The 14,927-nt window shown below is 43.9% G+C and overlaps 3 protein-coding genes across 6 annotated transcripts in view; 2 read left to right on the plus strand and 1 right to left on the minus strand.

Moving 5' to 3' along the window:
* Nucleotides 1-281: 281 nt before the first annotated feature.
* Nucleotides 282-7,474, plus strand: cunh18orf54 (chromosome unknown C18orf54 homolog). 2 transcript variants are annotated; one of them, XM_016662324.1, is made up of 15 exons: nt 282-365; nt 1,518-1,665; nt 1,746-1,887; nt 2,101-2,268; nt 2,354-2,501; nt 3,203-3,257; nt 3,331-3,481; nt 3,559-3,668; nt 3,997-4,105; nt 4,174-4,314; nt 4,891-4,954; nt 5,029-5,080; nt 5,281-5,433; nt 6,702-6,757; nt 7,309-7,474. In XM_016662324.1, the coding sequence occupies exons 2-15, from the start codon at nt 1,525-1,527 to the stop codon at nt 7,406-7,408; spliced, it is 1,590 nt and encodes a 529-aa protein (XP_016517810.1). In that variant the 5' UTR covers nt 282-365; nt 1,518-1,524; the 3' UTR covers nt 7,409-7,474. The 2 variants fall into 2 exon arrangements, with proteins under 2 accessions (XP_016517810.1, XP_016517809.1); XM_016662323.1 differs by having other exon boundaries at nt 298-377; nt 1,516-1,665.
* LOC103153968 (sperm-associated antigen 16 protein-like) lies at nt 7,472-10,425 on the minus strand. The gene is made up of 3 exons (XM_007575081.2): nt 9,458-10,425; nt 8,832-8,936; nt 7,472-8,252 (listed from the first exon to the last, which is right to left on the minus strand). The coding sequence occupies exons 1-3, from the start codon at nt 10,379-10,381 to the stop codon at nt 7,605-7,607; spliced, it is 1,677 nt and encodes a 558-aa protein (XP_007575143.2). The 5' UTR covers nt 10,382-10,425; the 3' UTR covers nt 7,472-7,604.
* Nucleotides 10,426-11,559: 1,134 nt separating this feature from the next.
* wdr91 (WD repeat domain 91) overlaps nt 11,560-14,927 on the plus strand; it is a 14,984-nt gene continuing 11,616 nt past the window's right edge. For 2 of the 3 annotated variants that reach the window (XM_016662322.1, XM_007575025.2), the window contains exons 1-3: nt 11,561-11,680; nt 13,481-13,642; nt 13,724-13,903. In XM_016662322.1, coding sequence (XP_016517808.1) covers nt 11,633-11,680; nt 13,481-13,642; nt 13,724-13,903 — 390 coding nt within the window. In that variant the 5' untranslated portion in view covers nt 11,561-11,632. Of the gene's footprint in view, nt 11,681-13,480; nt 13,643-13,723; nt 13,904-14,927 lie in introns of all 3 variants that reach the window. The other variant, XM_016662321.1, reaches the window with a different exon arrangement.

A 14,927-nucleotide genomic window follows, 5' to 3' on the forward strand; every position in this document is an offset into this window, starting at 1 on the left:
TAATAATAATAATAATAATAATAATAATAATAACTGGGGTGAAAAAACGGTTTACGTATGAAGTGTGGAAATATATATGGTTCACAGCAAAAACTATCAATTTGATCGATGTCAACACTTGAAAAATTCAACGCAGCTCTACTTCCGTTTAACTGTTGACTACTTCCTGTTAGCAACCTGTCAGTTCAAACTGACTTGAGAGCAGCTTAGTTGTAGACCGTAACCAGGGAGTCCTCCTGAATTAACCGTTACCCCACGGTTGGACATGGATAAAACACATTTCCGACCATAAAATGCTTTTCGCTCATTTTCGTCCGTGTTTGCAGCTTCCGTTTCTCTTCTCAGCGCTGCTCGGCGGAGTTTAGGTGAGAAAACTTCTGAGATTCAGTTCGCCATCTTTATTCTGATTCTCCTGTAAAAACTCTCCGTTAGCTCAACTTCTGTTAGAGCTGAGGTTTAATCTTTAAACGGGGATTTTTAGCTATCTAGCCACTAAAAGTTATTTTAGCACCGTGGGCGCTAGATATAAAATAAGAGATGGCAAACATTCCCTGTTACTTTGATTCTACAGGGATAAATTCAGATGTGGGTAGTAACTAGAAACATTTACTTTAGTAACTTATTGAAAAAACAGATACTTTTAGGAGTAGTTATACCACTGTACGTTTTACTTTTGCTTTAGTATTATTTCTGGATTCTCTGCCCACTGTGAGTAACTTCACTGAATGAAGAACAAACGTGTTTTAACCAAAACATGCAGACCTACAGTCCATGTTGAAGTGAGACCTCCTGTTTCCACACCAGCTTTGTAGTTCTGTTATTTTTCTGCTTCCTGAAACATTTGGAGACGAAAAAGAAATCAAGAAATAGTAAACAATTAACATTATCACTGCAAATACTTTACCCTGTTCTAACTTATAAATGCACAACCCACCATAAGCATTAGGTTAATACTTTTTATATAGGAAAAAATCGGTTTGGAAACGTTTTTCTTCTAAATAATATTTATATTATTTATTTATATTTATATTATTTGTATGAGAAATAATATTAAAGAGTATAATATTATATCATTTATATTAATATTTATTTTTGTATTGTTTATATTATTTATTCTGTCACTGATAATATAATGTAAACAATATTTATGTCTAAATATTATTTGTTAATAAATACATTCTAGTTTTTACATAAGTAGAATTTACATGTTATGTACAAACTCACAAAAAAACGCATAGCAAAAACCAAAACAGGTACACATATCTATAATCATCAAAAAGATAAAAATAAATTAAAAATTACATAAAATATGTCTGATTAAATCATTCTAAAATATTAAATCTGATATTCTGATCAGTTACTTCAGCAGCCTCTTTCTTTTTTACCAAATACTTGTTTATTCCTTAATTATTTTTATGTCAAACGACTTTTACTAGAGTACAAAGTTTGCTCTACCTGGGCATTTGGTAGTGGATTTAAAAATCTGTCAGAATTGATTTGGGTTTATTTCTGTGTAAATAAAGGATGGAGTCCAGCAGCCTGGGGAGCGACTGTCTGTCCCCGGAGTCGACGGTGACGTCTCTGCTGTCGCGCTCCGGCCACCTGCGCAGCGGCCTGCAGCCTGCGGGCCGCAGCGCCAGCGCCACCTTCAGGTTCAGAGACCAGGTGATGATGATGTAGAGCAGCGAGGCGGTGAGGCGCGTGTTGCCAGGTGACACTGAGGTCTGGGTTTTTTCCGCCTGCAGGACTTTGAGTCGGCGTCGGCAGCGCTGGACGCCTACATCGCAGACTTCGACCGCAGCTGCCAGCAGTGCAGGTCGCTGACGGCGTCGCTGGTTCTGCCACGCAGCCAGCCGGCCAATCACAGGACGGCCAGAAACAGAGACGGTGCGTCACAGAAACATGATAAAAATAAGTTTCATCCACCATGGAGGGGTCGTTTATGAGTCAGGGGTAAAAAAGTGTGGCTTTTTCGGCATAAAAAACTCTTTATTTCAAGAAAAAGCAAATTAACTTAAAATCTAAACCAGGATTGCATAAATATTCACTGTAAGTTGAGCTTCCTGTGTTCTGATTGGCTGATCTGGTCGGGGCCTCCAGTCCTCCGGGAGCGTCTGACGGACTGGGAGCTGGACTTCCTCAGCCTCCCCGTCAGCTCCCTCCATCACCGCCAGAACCGCGACCGGGTCTCCATGACGACGGAGGAGCTGCTGTCCATCCCCTGCGACGGCTCGCTGCCCGTCACTCACACGTCTGCCTTCATTCGAGGTCCTTGAACGCACCACCACAGTCGTGTTGGACGTTTGTCGTCAGTTTGCGATAAACGTTGCGTTTTGTGTCTCTCTGACGTCAGGCATCCTGTGCCGGTCCCAGGGTTCTGAACCGGTCCCATCCTGCGCCAGATCCAGACTCGGCAGCAGCCATGTTGCTCACCAACACCGTCACCTGGACCCGGAGCCTCCAGACCAGAACCAGAACCGTTTTCCTGCCAGGACCTCCAGGTTGGTGGAGTCTGTTTGGATTCTGCAGAACTGCTGACAGAAAAACTACAAATCTTCACAACATGAATCAAATGAAGCTGAAGTTCAATTTGTGATACACGATAAACCGTCCCTGACGTCGGCATCGCTCGATATCATTCTGTTCTTTATCGGCCCGATAAATCGAACTGGTCCGAAATCAACAACCAGTATTTATTCTCGTCTCATTTCCATCTGATTCTGGTTGTTTTTTTCCAAAAGGTGTCAAAACTGTAGAAAAAAAAAATCATCGGTAAATATCAAATATCTGCCAAAACATCAATATTAACATCGGCTATCGATATCGGGCCAACCTTTCATATCGCTGCATTCCTGCTTCATTTTCATAAAACATTCAAAATGGTGTCTTTTCCATGCACATGAGCATGAATCCAAGTTAATAAAAGAAAGCATGAATAATGTATTCCATTCAGAAATGAAAAATCAATTCATCATTCTAAAATTCTGCAGTTTATGCAAAAAGGCATAAAGAGAGGCATTTTCCAGGAATCACTTTTTTATTCACATTTATGTTAAAAATGGAAACGTGGAGTAAAGAGTCGTTGTTTGTATTGATGCTGAGTAAACAGTTTGTCTGCTGCTGAGCCCAGTTGGAGATCTTTGCTCTGCCAGGGTTTGGTTTGGTCTGATGGACTGAATCATCTTAATGTTTCCTCCTCCAGGTCGAGAGGGAAACTGCAGACGGACAGACTGAGCCAGTCTGCTGACATTCCTGCTGTAGGTGGTTTGGCTTACTGACATGTTGTAGTACCTGAACCTCCCTCTGGTCCTTTAACCCCGGCCTCCTCAGTCTGCACACAGAGCTGCAGATCTGCACCTTCCTCACTGGCTGACCAGCAACAAGTCGGTCCTGGGCTGCTCTGAGGTCAGCAGCCTGCCGGACCTCACCTACCCCAGCTGGGTCCTGCGCGCCGCCGAGCCGCCACCCTGGGAGGAGCGCGGTACGCCGCAGGTCACTTCCTGTCTCTGCGCTCGCTTGGTCTGGTCTGACTGCAGCTGGATGTCTGTTGTTTCCCAGGCGACGCTCCGCCTGGAGCGGCCAGAGGTAGAGCTCCGTCCTGGGTGTTGGACCTGGAGAAGGACGGAGAGCTGAAGGCAGCGCCAGCACAGCTGAGAGGGAGGTCAAAGGTCAGAGTTCAGCTTCTTCACCCTTAATCTCATTTAGGGATGCACCGATTTGCTTTTTTCACTACCAACACGAAATCTGGGGTTTATTATCGGCCAGTACCGATCCAGAAAAACAGCTGAGCTGCCTTAAAGGGGCAGCGTCATGTTTTTCCTTCAGACTCATGTTCCAATAATATGATATCAAGAACATGGTCACGATACCAGATCTAGATTGTCTTTCGATATCGGGACCGATGCAGGTATTGATATCTGATCGGTGCGTCCTGAGGACCATGGAGGATGAAAACGTGTTTCTGTTTTCTCGTCTCGTTTTCAATGTGTGGTTCAGGCTGAAGGTGAGCAGACGCTCAGAGAGCTGCGGCTGCAGCTGGCCGAACACATCTCTGCCCTCACCGCCGAGGGGAACGGCTCCGGCGGCCTGGCGGCGCCGTTCAGAGGTACGAACACAGCAGGGCCCAGTCAGCAGCAAACCCACTGAGGCTAACATGATGCTGAACCCGTCCAGACAGCAGGATCGAGTCTCTGATCCAGAAGGCCGATCAGGTTCTGGACGCCCTGAGTTCTGGAGGACCAGAGGGTTCTGGAGGAGCAGGCGGTTCTGGAGGAGCAGGAGGTTCTGGAGGAGCAGGCGGTTCTGGAGGGAAAGGTGAGTCCAGGGACTCATCACCTCACACTCAGTAAGACATGAACAATCCTTCTGAAGTGAATCGCAGAGAAACGATAAAGAAATTCTTCAGTTTTTGTTAAATGCGTCCAGCAAACATTCAGTTCATGTCGGATCTTGACCTCTGACCTGCAGCATCAGAAACCCTGATGTCAACACGCTTCTGCTAATGGAGGAGCTAACATTTCATGTAGCACTTTTGCTAACTGAAAGCGTTTAGCACATTTAGCTTCCTCTACATAATTTTTTCTGAATAAATTAAAAAGCTCTAATAACTGTTTTGTTGGAGTGCAATGACAAATTTGAACCAGTAGGGGGCGATGGAGTTTGCTGTAGCACGTGTTGTGTCAATGACAGTGGTGGGAATCAAAATTTAGCTCTTTAACGTCATGTTCATATAGCAAACTAGCCTCTTTAGCCTCTGCTAAACACCATGTTTATATAGCTATTTAGCATTAGCTTCTGCTAAATACCATGTTGATAATCAGATAGTGACGCTGTTTGGGGTTAGCGCAGCTAGCTCTTTAGTTAGCCACTGAGCTGCTTGGTGTTTTTCAGTGAGTCCTGTCGGCACCGAGGACCTGCTGCGCTCATCGCCTCTTCGCTGTTCCTCCTCCTCTCTGTAAGATCCATTTCCTGTCATGACTGACCCGGTCAGATTTCCCTCAGTGACTCAAACTTGTGATGAACCTGCAGAACCTCCGGAGCCACAGAGCTGGAGTCGGATCAGACTCTGCTGGATGAGGAGGTAACTCATCCTGATCGCCCTTAAGGCTCCACAGTTATGATAATTATAACACTGATGGGTTTATAAGAAGCTATGATGCTGAATCAGTTGAATAAACAGAAAATATTTCATCTTTAGAGTCTTTATCTTCATTTTAATTGCTAATATTTCTCACAATTGCTCTTAAAAATATAATCGAATCACTGAATTTGCTCTCTCAGGCTTTGAGCAGTGGTTACCATGGAAACGACACCTGTACGCAGCCCGGCCCGGTGGAGGCCATGAAGCAGATGCTGTTCCGGCTCCAGGCTGTGGAGGCGGAGCTTCAGAGGCAGCGGATCGACGCCAACGGACAGAAGACGCCTGAGAAACAGGTGGAGCCTCAGGAGAACCCGTTTTATCTGAACTCAGCAAAACTGGTTCTACAGAGTCCTGCTAATGACCCGATTATTAAAGTCCGGTGTGTGGAAGCACAGAGACCTTTTGGCACACCGCTCTGAAGGATTCCCAGGCATCACACTTAATTTTTACGTTTTGTATTTATTTTGCACTTATTTACACATGATTTTTTACATTTACTCACATTTTATTTCATCATTTTTATTTAGTTATTATTTTTGTTTTCTGTGACACATTGATGAAAGAAATTTAAATACAAAATATGGAAAACATGAAAAATTTATGAAATATGAAAGTAAACATTTTTTATTAAATATATTCACAATATAGAAAATTAGGAAAACGGTAACTCAGACAATAAAATTGTATAATTAAATAATACAGATAATATGTGATAGGTATTTTTCTCGAACCTACATAAAAAGAACACAGACAACGTATATGAATTTCATAGACAAGCTTTTGCAAAAGGAGAACTTTCCGCCAACAACGTCATCAGCCGTTCACAGAAAGTTCTGATCTCCTTCCACGCGAGCCCCTGTTTTATTGTCAAGCAGAACAACCAAAAGGGGCAGTCAGGAAGAACAACAAAGGTCGTAAAACTTCTAACCTAAACAAACCAGCAACTCAGTTCCAGGTGTGATATCTGATCTACGGTCTGAGCCCAGTTCAGCTCTAGGTCAAACTGTCAATAAAGAAGTAGATTAACATCTTAAGTTAGGAGGTATTCTGGTTGTTAAGGTCTGAGAAACACAGAGTTAACTGTTTCACATGAAGATGAAACAGACAGTCCTGACCTCCAGGTCAGTTTATACACACATAAGGAAGAGAACACTTAAAACTAAAAATCACAATAATACTGATTAACATTAGACTGAATATGTACTAAAGTAATAACAAAATGATAATACCAAAAAATATCTAACAATATGAAATATTAATACTGTTGAAAATTATAAATATTCGTATTTGTCAATCTGTGTAATCAAATAAATTGTGAAAATTCTTATTTTTTATTTTTTTGTGATGCGATATTTGACAGTTGAATCGCTTCATCCGGCCATTTATTTATCATGTTTAATGTCAATTTTGCCAGGATTGGTCCTCCGTACATTTGCTCCAGAGTTCTGGTTAAACCCGCTTCTCTTTTTTTGACATGTCTAGTTTGGTTCCAGGTATTTCTGTGATTTGTCGCCCCCTTCTGGTCCACCTGTGGTAAAACAGGAGCTGATCTGTGTTGCAGGAAGCCGATGTTGATCCAGAGCTGCAGAGTTTCCCAGGAAGTCCATCGCTAAAGAGGTCAGACTTTAAAACAAATCCAAACACAAAAGTTTTCTGATATCTTTTGTTGTTTACAATGTTGGAATTATTCCAGAAAAAAAAATACAAAAAGTTGTAAATGTGTCGTTCTACATAAATTTAGCTAAATTTGCTGCATCTTCACGTTTCTAGTCAAATTAGGAAGCAAAGAGCCACAGGACAACAGGAACGTTGGTTAATATGGGGGGAAATGGAGCCTGTCTCTACAGTGAGGCACGGTGGTGGCAGCATCATGCTGTGGGATTTAAAATCCGAAATGAAGCACCTGACTTCTGCAGACAAACTTACTTCAGATCGTCATTAAATCTTTGCATTCAGCGTCAATGCAGCTCTGATTAATAACAGTGAGGCACGGTGGTGGCAGCGTCATGATGTGGGATTATTTTAATTTGTTTTAGTATAAAATAAAACACCTGAATTGTTGTTTCTGTAATTGTACTTAATTCCAGTTTCATTTCTAATAAATTGCTGTGATCCGTCAAGGTGAACTTGGTGGTTGTCACTTCCTGTTTGTCACTTCCTGTTTTCAGAGTCGGGCTGTACCTGAACCGCCTGAAGATGCTGGTGGAGGATCCGGGTCAGAGAGGAAGACGGACGGACTCCTCCTCCTCCCAGCAGGACTCGTCCTGAAGCTGACGGACCGGCCCGGTTCTGCTGACGTTCTGAACCTCGGACTCAAATAAAAACGTTTCAGGAGATCTGAATCTTTATTAGAGGAACTCGGCATTAACTTCCTGTTTCCTCCCACAGCAGGAAGTGCTCCAGTGCTGCATAAAGTTATTCTCTGGTAGTTGGTTCTGCGGGTCGGTTCTGACGGGTCCAAACATCAGAGCCAGACGTTGATCAGTCCGTCGCTGCCAGCCGACATTAGAGTCCCGCCCTGGAGGTCAAAGGTCACGCTCTGGACGCTCCTCCTGTGTCCCGTCAGGGTGCTCACGCTGCACGACTCCGCCTCCACCAGCCTCACCAAACAGTCACCGCTAGCAACCGCCAGCAGCTTCCCCGATTGGTTGAAGGCCACCTGGTTGGCGGCGTGCGGCCCGGCGTCCACGATGCCCGTCGGCGCCGCCGGCTTCCGGGTGTCCCACAGGTGGACGGCGCCCCTGGAGTCGCAGGACGCCACGGCATTCGAGGTGGGGCTGAAGGCGGCATGGTTGCAGGGGTGGAGGTGTCCGCGGAACGTGGTGGTGCTCACGCCCAGCCGGCCGTCCCAAACCACCACCGTCTTATCGGCAGAGGAGGTGAGCAGCAGGTCAGAGCACGGCAGGAAGGCCACGCTGTTCACCGAGGCGCCGTGGCGTCGCAGGATCAACCTGCAGCAGCCGCGGCTGGCGTCCCACAGCCGGGACGTCCCGTCGGCGGAGCAGGACGCCAGAACATGGCCGCCGGAGTGGAAGGAGCTCCCCCAGGTGGGCTGGCTGTGACCGGCCAGCAGCAGCACACAGCGACCCGCGGAGAAGTCCCAGAGCCGGACCTGCAGCACAAACCAGAACCTGCAGTCACTCACAGGCTGGAGGCACAGAGACAGGAAACCAGGAGACAGGACACAGGAAACCAGATGACAGGAAACCAGTAGACAGGACACAGGAAACCAGGACACAGGAAACCAGGACACAGGAAACCAGGACACAGGAAACCAGGACACAGGAAACCAGGACACAGGAGGCAGTAAGGAAATGTTTCCTGCCGACATGTTTTCCCTTCACAGATCTGGGAAATCCATTAAACTCAACTAAAAACAAATAAATCTGTTGAAGGATGTGGGAGACGTTCAAACTAAATATTTAGTTAGCAAACTCAGTAAGTTTAGTTTAAATTTAAGCTACATATTTATATAGCGGGATAGACATTTAGCACCGAACTGAATGTTTAGCTAATATACTAATTCCCTGGCCAGTAACCGGAAGTGAGCTATCAAAATAAGAGCTGGGGAGTTGTTCATGTCACCAATTTAAATAAATAATCAAGCCTGATCCAAAGTGTTTAGTTTGATTTAAAAGTGGATCCGGTGTAAACCGTAGAGCCTGAATGACGTTTAAAAGCGGAAACTCACCGTCTTGTCTCCGCTGGTTGTCGCCAGTCTGGATCCTTCAGGGTGGAAGCTGCAGCCTGACAGCCAATCAGAGTGGCCCTCTCCTATCAGCAGCATCCGGGCCACCTGGCGTCAACATTCACAGCATCACCGCCACAGCTTAGCGTCAAACTCGAGGCCCAAGGGCCAAATCTGGCCCGCCACAGGTCCTTTTTATGTGGACCTGTGGATTTATGTGGACCTGTGGACTCCAGAAGGCCACATAATACATACAATACATCATCCTTCTCCTACTTCCTGTTTTCTCTTTTGTGTTGTTTTCGCTAGTAGTAACTTCCGGTTGTTGATGACGTCCCTCAAAAGGTGTTTTCATACACTGAAAATCCACCTCATAATGGTGCAAAAACTTCGCTTTTTTATTGGCTTAAGCAAATTTATTTTCTTAATTTCAAGTTGCTCAACTCTATTGTTAATTCAGATATTTTGTAACAGTAATTACAATATCAACAAGAAATTCTAATTTTTTTATATTAATGGAAACACCGCGGATTTTATTTTTTTATTTTTTCCACATGAGCGGAATACGGACAAAGCTTTGCGCGTTGGCAATGGACATGCGGCCACTGAGCCCCCAGAGCCCGGCCTACCTTCTCCCCGCTGCGCGGCAGGTCCCACAGCCTCCAGGTGCGGTCGTCGCTGGCCGAGGCCAGCAGCGGCCTGGCGGGGTGCGGCGCGATGCCGCTGATGGGCAGCTGGTGCGCCCGGAAGGAGCAGAACAGCTGGAAGCTGCTCTTCTCCGGAGCGGCCGGAAGCCCGCAGGGCTCCGGGGCTTTGCTCGGGCTGCTGGGTGGAGGCTTCCTGCTGGGTTTCTCTGGCTCCGGCTCCGGTTCCGGTTCCGGAAGCCTCTGGGCTCGCTCTTTCTGCAGCCCGAGGAGCGTCTTGGTCCGCAGAGCCGCTTCGTGCTTGTCCCGCAGCCTCTTCAGCGCCGCCTCGGAGTCCTGCAGCTGCTCCTGTAGCTGCTTGCAGTCCCGGATCAGGACGTGCTTCTGCTCGGAGAGCCGCCGGTGCTGCTGCCGGTGGTAGTCGCTCTCCCTCTGCATGCGCAGCAGGCTCTGCGCCGACTCCAGCACCTGCTTCCGGAGCTGCTCGGCGTCGCCGCGGACGGCCTCCAGCTGCTCCAGCAGCGTCTGGCGGTGGGTCAGCGCGTCCGGGACGAACATGCCGCCGCCGCCCCGGGCCAGGCCGTGCCACTCCAGCTCGAAGCGGCTCAGGGTCCGGGTCAGGCCCAGCCTGCGGAGGAAGTTCCGCAGGAAGTCGTCCACCGACTCCGGGATGTTCTGGACCACCGGGTCTTCTGGGTTCGCCCGGGGTGAAGAGGCTGAGGAGGAGGAGGAGGAGGAAGACCTCTCCTCTTCATCCTCAGCCTCCTCCTTGGAGGATTCATCGTTCTCCTCCACTTTGTCTTTTTTCTTCGCTGACATCTTTCCTCCTTCTTCTTGTTTACGCGTCGCTATGGCAACATCTCGCCTTCGGAAGTCATTATTGTTTACTCCGTTACCGTGGCAACGCATCGGGGCGTTGAGATTTAAAGGAACAGCACATTTTTAAACGCATTTCAAATTAAATTTTGAATCAAAACTACTTTATTGATCCCAAATGGAAATTAAATGTTCAGAGTTAATGATGACCGTGAACTTTATAGTGAGTTTAACTGAAAACTAGCAGCTTTTAAATTCTTCCATTAAAGTCTGGTAAACTCTTTAGTCTGAATCTGTTTCGATTCAGAAACAGGTTTCCAAATAGAAACACCATCTTCTCTTTAAATTTGCTTGTTTAAATCTCGTGCTAAATATTTTAATTGTTTTTTTTCTGTTAGCCTGTGTCTTTATATTCATTATTTACATCTTAATACATTTTGCATTTGAACAAGCATTGATACAAATCACACATTTTAAAAATCCGATTAATTGTTTTATTTATGATTTTTAAATATTATTAAATAGTAATAATTTGACTTTAATGGAAATTTGTTATGTTAATTTATTTCACATTAACGCAGTTAATTGTTAATTCTGTTACCATGACGACCACTTGTTCAGCATTATTTAAAGTTTCTGGGCTGCCCGGTAAGAAACTGGGTCGGAACCAGGCTGGTGGAGAAGCGGCGGCACCGGCAGCTTCCGGTGTTTTCTCCTTCGAAATCATATTGAAATGTTCGGGAAGTCAGAAGAAAGAGACGAAAAGTGTTTTAATCCTGGATTTATTCTCTTCCAACATCCAAAACAAAAAAACTGAATGAGAAACAACAGATTCTGGCCACAGTTATACAATTAAAATAAGACAAAACACATTAAAAATATTTTTAAGTTTAAATTATATTACTTTTTAAATGTTCTACCAATAAAATACATATATTTTTTTAGTTTATTCATGGTTTTTGATTAGTATGTGTCTAGGATTCAGCCTATTTTTGTCCTCTAATATTTGGTAAATTAATTTCAAAAATAAAAACCCGTTATCTTTGTTTTATAAAAATATTCCTCAACTGCAATACCTTGTATTGAAGATTTTTGAATTTTAATGTTACTTCATTTCTTTATCGTTAATTGTGTTGTTACAAAAAGTATTTCGACTTTTAAAAGAATCAAAGTATTTTTATATTTATTTATTTTGCTCCTAGAATTTCATAAAATCACACAGTTATCCTAAAATAAGACCAAATAAAAGGAAATTAAAGCTTGTTATAATAATATGGATTGTTTTACTTACTGGCCGGCAGATGGCGCTGTTTCCGCCTCGCTCTGGTCACGTGACTTCCTCACATGACTGTCAGCCGGAAGGAATCAGCAGGAAGCTCGTCCCTCTCTGTTGTAAATATAATTTTTTGGTTTTTATTAATGGTTAAATATGAGTTTAACATTTTTACTGCTCTGCGGAGGTTTAGCTGCTAAAAAACAGAACATTTACCGGTTCCGGCTCCGGTTCGGTGTGTGCTTTAAGGGCTGTTTCCGCTCCAGAACAAACAGAAATTCCTGCTTTTAACTGTTAACGGAGGAAATATTAATACTCATCTATTCAGGCCGATCTGTTTACGGTTACACTTGTTAACTGCAGCGGAACAAACGCTTCATTTAAAGTTTATAAATGCCGTTTGGGTTAAAAATGGTTCTGGAACCGTTACAGAACCCAGGTTCTTTAAGCTAACTGGTCCTTTAAGCCTGTTGTGTTGTGTTGTAACCGTTTTTCTGGCTGAAGGATTGAAATGTTTTCGCTAGCGGCTTTATTTAGATGGAAAAGTTTTATTTTCTTGAAAGTGGGTTAAAAAGTTCAAAGAAAAACTGAAGAACAGAGAAATATCACTTTATAAGATTATAAAACATGGTGGAGGTAGTATTATGATGAGTTAGATGTTTTCTTTAGGATGCAGGAGAACCAGAGGAGCATTGATTGGCACAGATAAAAAATGTAACTCAGATTACGTTTTGTTATTGAAACTGTTTGTTATTGTTTGAATAATTTTGTATTTTGTTTTGCTTGTTTTTTAAACTAGAGATGTGAATCTTTCAATCTAGTGATTCGATTCAGGAACAATTTTTAATTCAGAAACCATTTTTTCTATTCAAACGGTTGAGAGATACTGTTCTGTGACTGAAATGAGAGAGTGTAAATGATTAGAACATTTACTGAATCAAATTTCATCAGTTTATATTCAAACAAAAATAGATTTGTTCATAAAATTCTGCATCAGTGTTAGCTTAAGTATTTAGCTTTTTCTTAAATAAGAAAATATCAAAGAATTATTGAAAATGCATACTGTGGGGTGTGCTGTGGTGGCGCAGGGATTAAGCACAACCCACATATGGAGGCCCTAGTCCTCAACGTGGCCATCACAGGCTCGATTCCCGGCCTGGCAACCCTCGCCACATGATCTTCCCCATCTCTCATTACCAACTTTCCTGTTAAGTAACTATCAACTAAAGGCCACTAGAGCAAATTAAAGCTTTAAAAGAAAATGCATATGGTGGCTTAGTAAATGCATAATGCAATATAGAAATAGAAGCAGCAAAGACGATTAACTTAGATTTTAAAATCAGTTTCTGAATTGATTCAGAATTTCCAGGACTAGGAATTGCAATGCCTTACAGAACCTACTAAGGCTTGTTGCAATAATCAATAAATCTCATGATAAATTAAAATGAGCTCAATAATGTCCTTTTGCATGATTTGTCGTTTCTCTGTTTTTTTTTGTTTGTTTTGTTTTGTTTTGTTTTTTTTTTTTACCAAAAACTGGACAATAAAAGTCTCCAGTCTCAACCAGCTTCTATTTTTGAAGGATCATTTTGTTTGCAGAGGCTCATAATTCATTTTATTTGTTGCTTCTGTTGTTTTGTTTATTTTACATATTTAAAATGTTTTCCAGTTGTTAGAATTTAAAGTTTATTGATCTTTTTGTTCTTGCATTATATTAATTTCAAATGGCCTCAAAACAAAAAATATTATCGTTTATCGCGATAACTCTAGGGACGATTTATCGTCCAGAAACACGACAGGCCTCCAGCTTAAACGATTCTCAGGATGTTTCTGCTTGAAAGAAATAAACAACTAAACTTCCCAGATGGGTTTAGTTGATGATTTGACAGTTTTTTTTGTTGATGATGTTTCCACTCAAGCGGAACGTCACTTCCTGTTTGGTCTCAGTTCTGGTCGGGATGGGTTCTGCGGTGGAACGGACGGACAAACACGTCCGGGAGTATCTGCTGTACCGAGGCTTCACCAGCACGTTGAAGCAGCTGGACAGCGACATCAAGGCGGACAAGGAGAAAGGCTTCCGGGTGTGTTGGACCGGACCGGACCTGAGCCCTGACCCGGTCTGACCCGGTCTGACCCGGTCTGACGGTTCCTCTGTCCTCCAGGTGGACCGGATCATCGAGCAGCTGCAGCAGCTGGTGCAGAGCTTCGACCTGGCCGGGCTGAAGGAGTACTGGCTGTATCTGGACCGGCGCCTGTTCTGCAGGCTGGAGGACGTGTACCGGTCCACCGTCAACAAGCTGAGAACCAGCCTGTACCGCTACTACGTCATCAACACCATTCAGGTCTGACACCTCATCCAGAACCAGCTGCCTGTCACCGGGCCGCACGGCGCCGGTTAGCCGCTATCGCTAGGCCCATTTACCGTTCACCGAGTTAGAACCAGACTATTATCCAGTCACATAACGCCTCATTTCTGATCGGTTTCCATAAAATACGACTTGAATCAAAGCTGAGAAAGTTCCTGATGTTTTGCTACATAAAATACGTTTCATGCAGTGCGCCACGACAGATGGGACATAACGCAGAAAACCTGAAAAGCAACTTAAAATAACGCTCTGTGTCAACTTTACTGTACGCACAGACCCGTTGCCATGGCAACTGACTGACAGGTCGACCACGGCAGGAGTGTACCTGATAAACCTGAATGTGAACCAAAAACACAAAAACATTCTTCACACAAATCACCAAACAGAACCTTCAGGCAGTTTCATGTTCTTTTAGTTTTCAGGGTTGATATTTATTTTGCAATTATTCATAAGTGACAATATATGATTAACATCTGCTCTGATCTGTCAGTGTAGGAGTGTCGAGTGCCTTATGTTAGTGTTAACTGAACTGAAACACACCGACCTGCAGCACATCTACATGCTAAAGCTTCATAGTCAAGCTAGCATAGCTGAGCTACTTCCTCGGTATTGAAAACTGTGAAATGTCATTTCCTTGTTGACAATTAATATGAAAACATTTGGACCTTTTCCTTATTCTTTGTGTGATTTTGTGTCGTTTTCATGACTCCGTGCATAACCCATTTCTGACCCGTTTCCAACCTGTTTCCCACCCGTTTCTGACCCGTTTCCGACCCGTTTCTTACCTGTTTTTGACCCGTTTCTGACCTGTTTCCGACCCGTTTCCCACCCGTTTCTGACCCGTTTCCAAACCATTTCTGACCCGTTTCTAACTCGTTTCTTACCTGTTTTTGACCCGTTTCTGACCTGTTTCCGACCCGTTTCCCACCCGTTTCTGACCCGTTTCCAAACCATTTCTGACCCGTTTCTAACTCGTTTCTTACCTGTTTTTGACCCGTTT

The sequence above is a fragment of the Poecilia formosa genome, unplaced genomic scaffold (genome assembly GCF_000485575.1).
Source record: "Poecilia formosa unplaced genomic scaffold, Poecilia_formosa-5.1.2 Scaffold368, whole genome shotgun sequence".
In the NCBI taxonomy this organism is placed as follows: Eukaryota; Metazoa; Chordata; class Actinopteri; order Cyprinodontiformes; family Poeciliidae; genus Poecilia; species Poecilia formosa.

Coding starts and splice junctions, on each gene's coding strand:
- cunh18orf54 (XM_016662324.1), top strand. CDS start 1,525: ATGGAGTCCAGCAGCCTGGGGAGCGACTGTCTGTCCCCGGAGTCGACG. Junction 2,502..3,202: donor TTTCCTGCCAGGACCTCCAG/GTTGGTGGAGTC, acceptor TTCCTCCTCCAG/GTCGAGAGGGAAACTGCAGA. Junction 6,758..7,308: donor GGAAGTCCATCGCTAAAGAG/GTCAGACTTTAA, acceptor TCCTGTTTTCAG/AGTCGGGCTGTACCTGAACC.
- LOC103153968 (XM_007575081.2), bottom strand. CDS start 10,381: ATGCGTTGCCACGGTAACGGAGTAAACAATAATGACTTCCGAAGGCGA. Junction 8,937..9,457: donor TGCCGCGCAGCGGGGAGAAG/GTAGGCCGGGCT, acceptor TGTTGACGCCAG/GTGGCCCGGATGCTGCTGAT. Junction 8,253..8,831: donor CAACCAGCGGAGACAAGACG/GTGAGTTTCCGC, acceptor TTTGTGCTGCAG/GTCCGGCTCTGGGACTTCTC.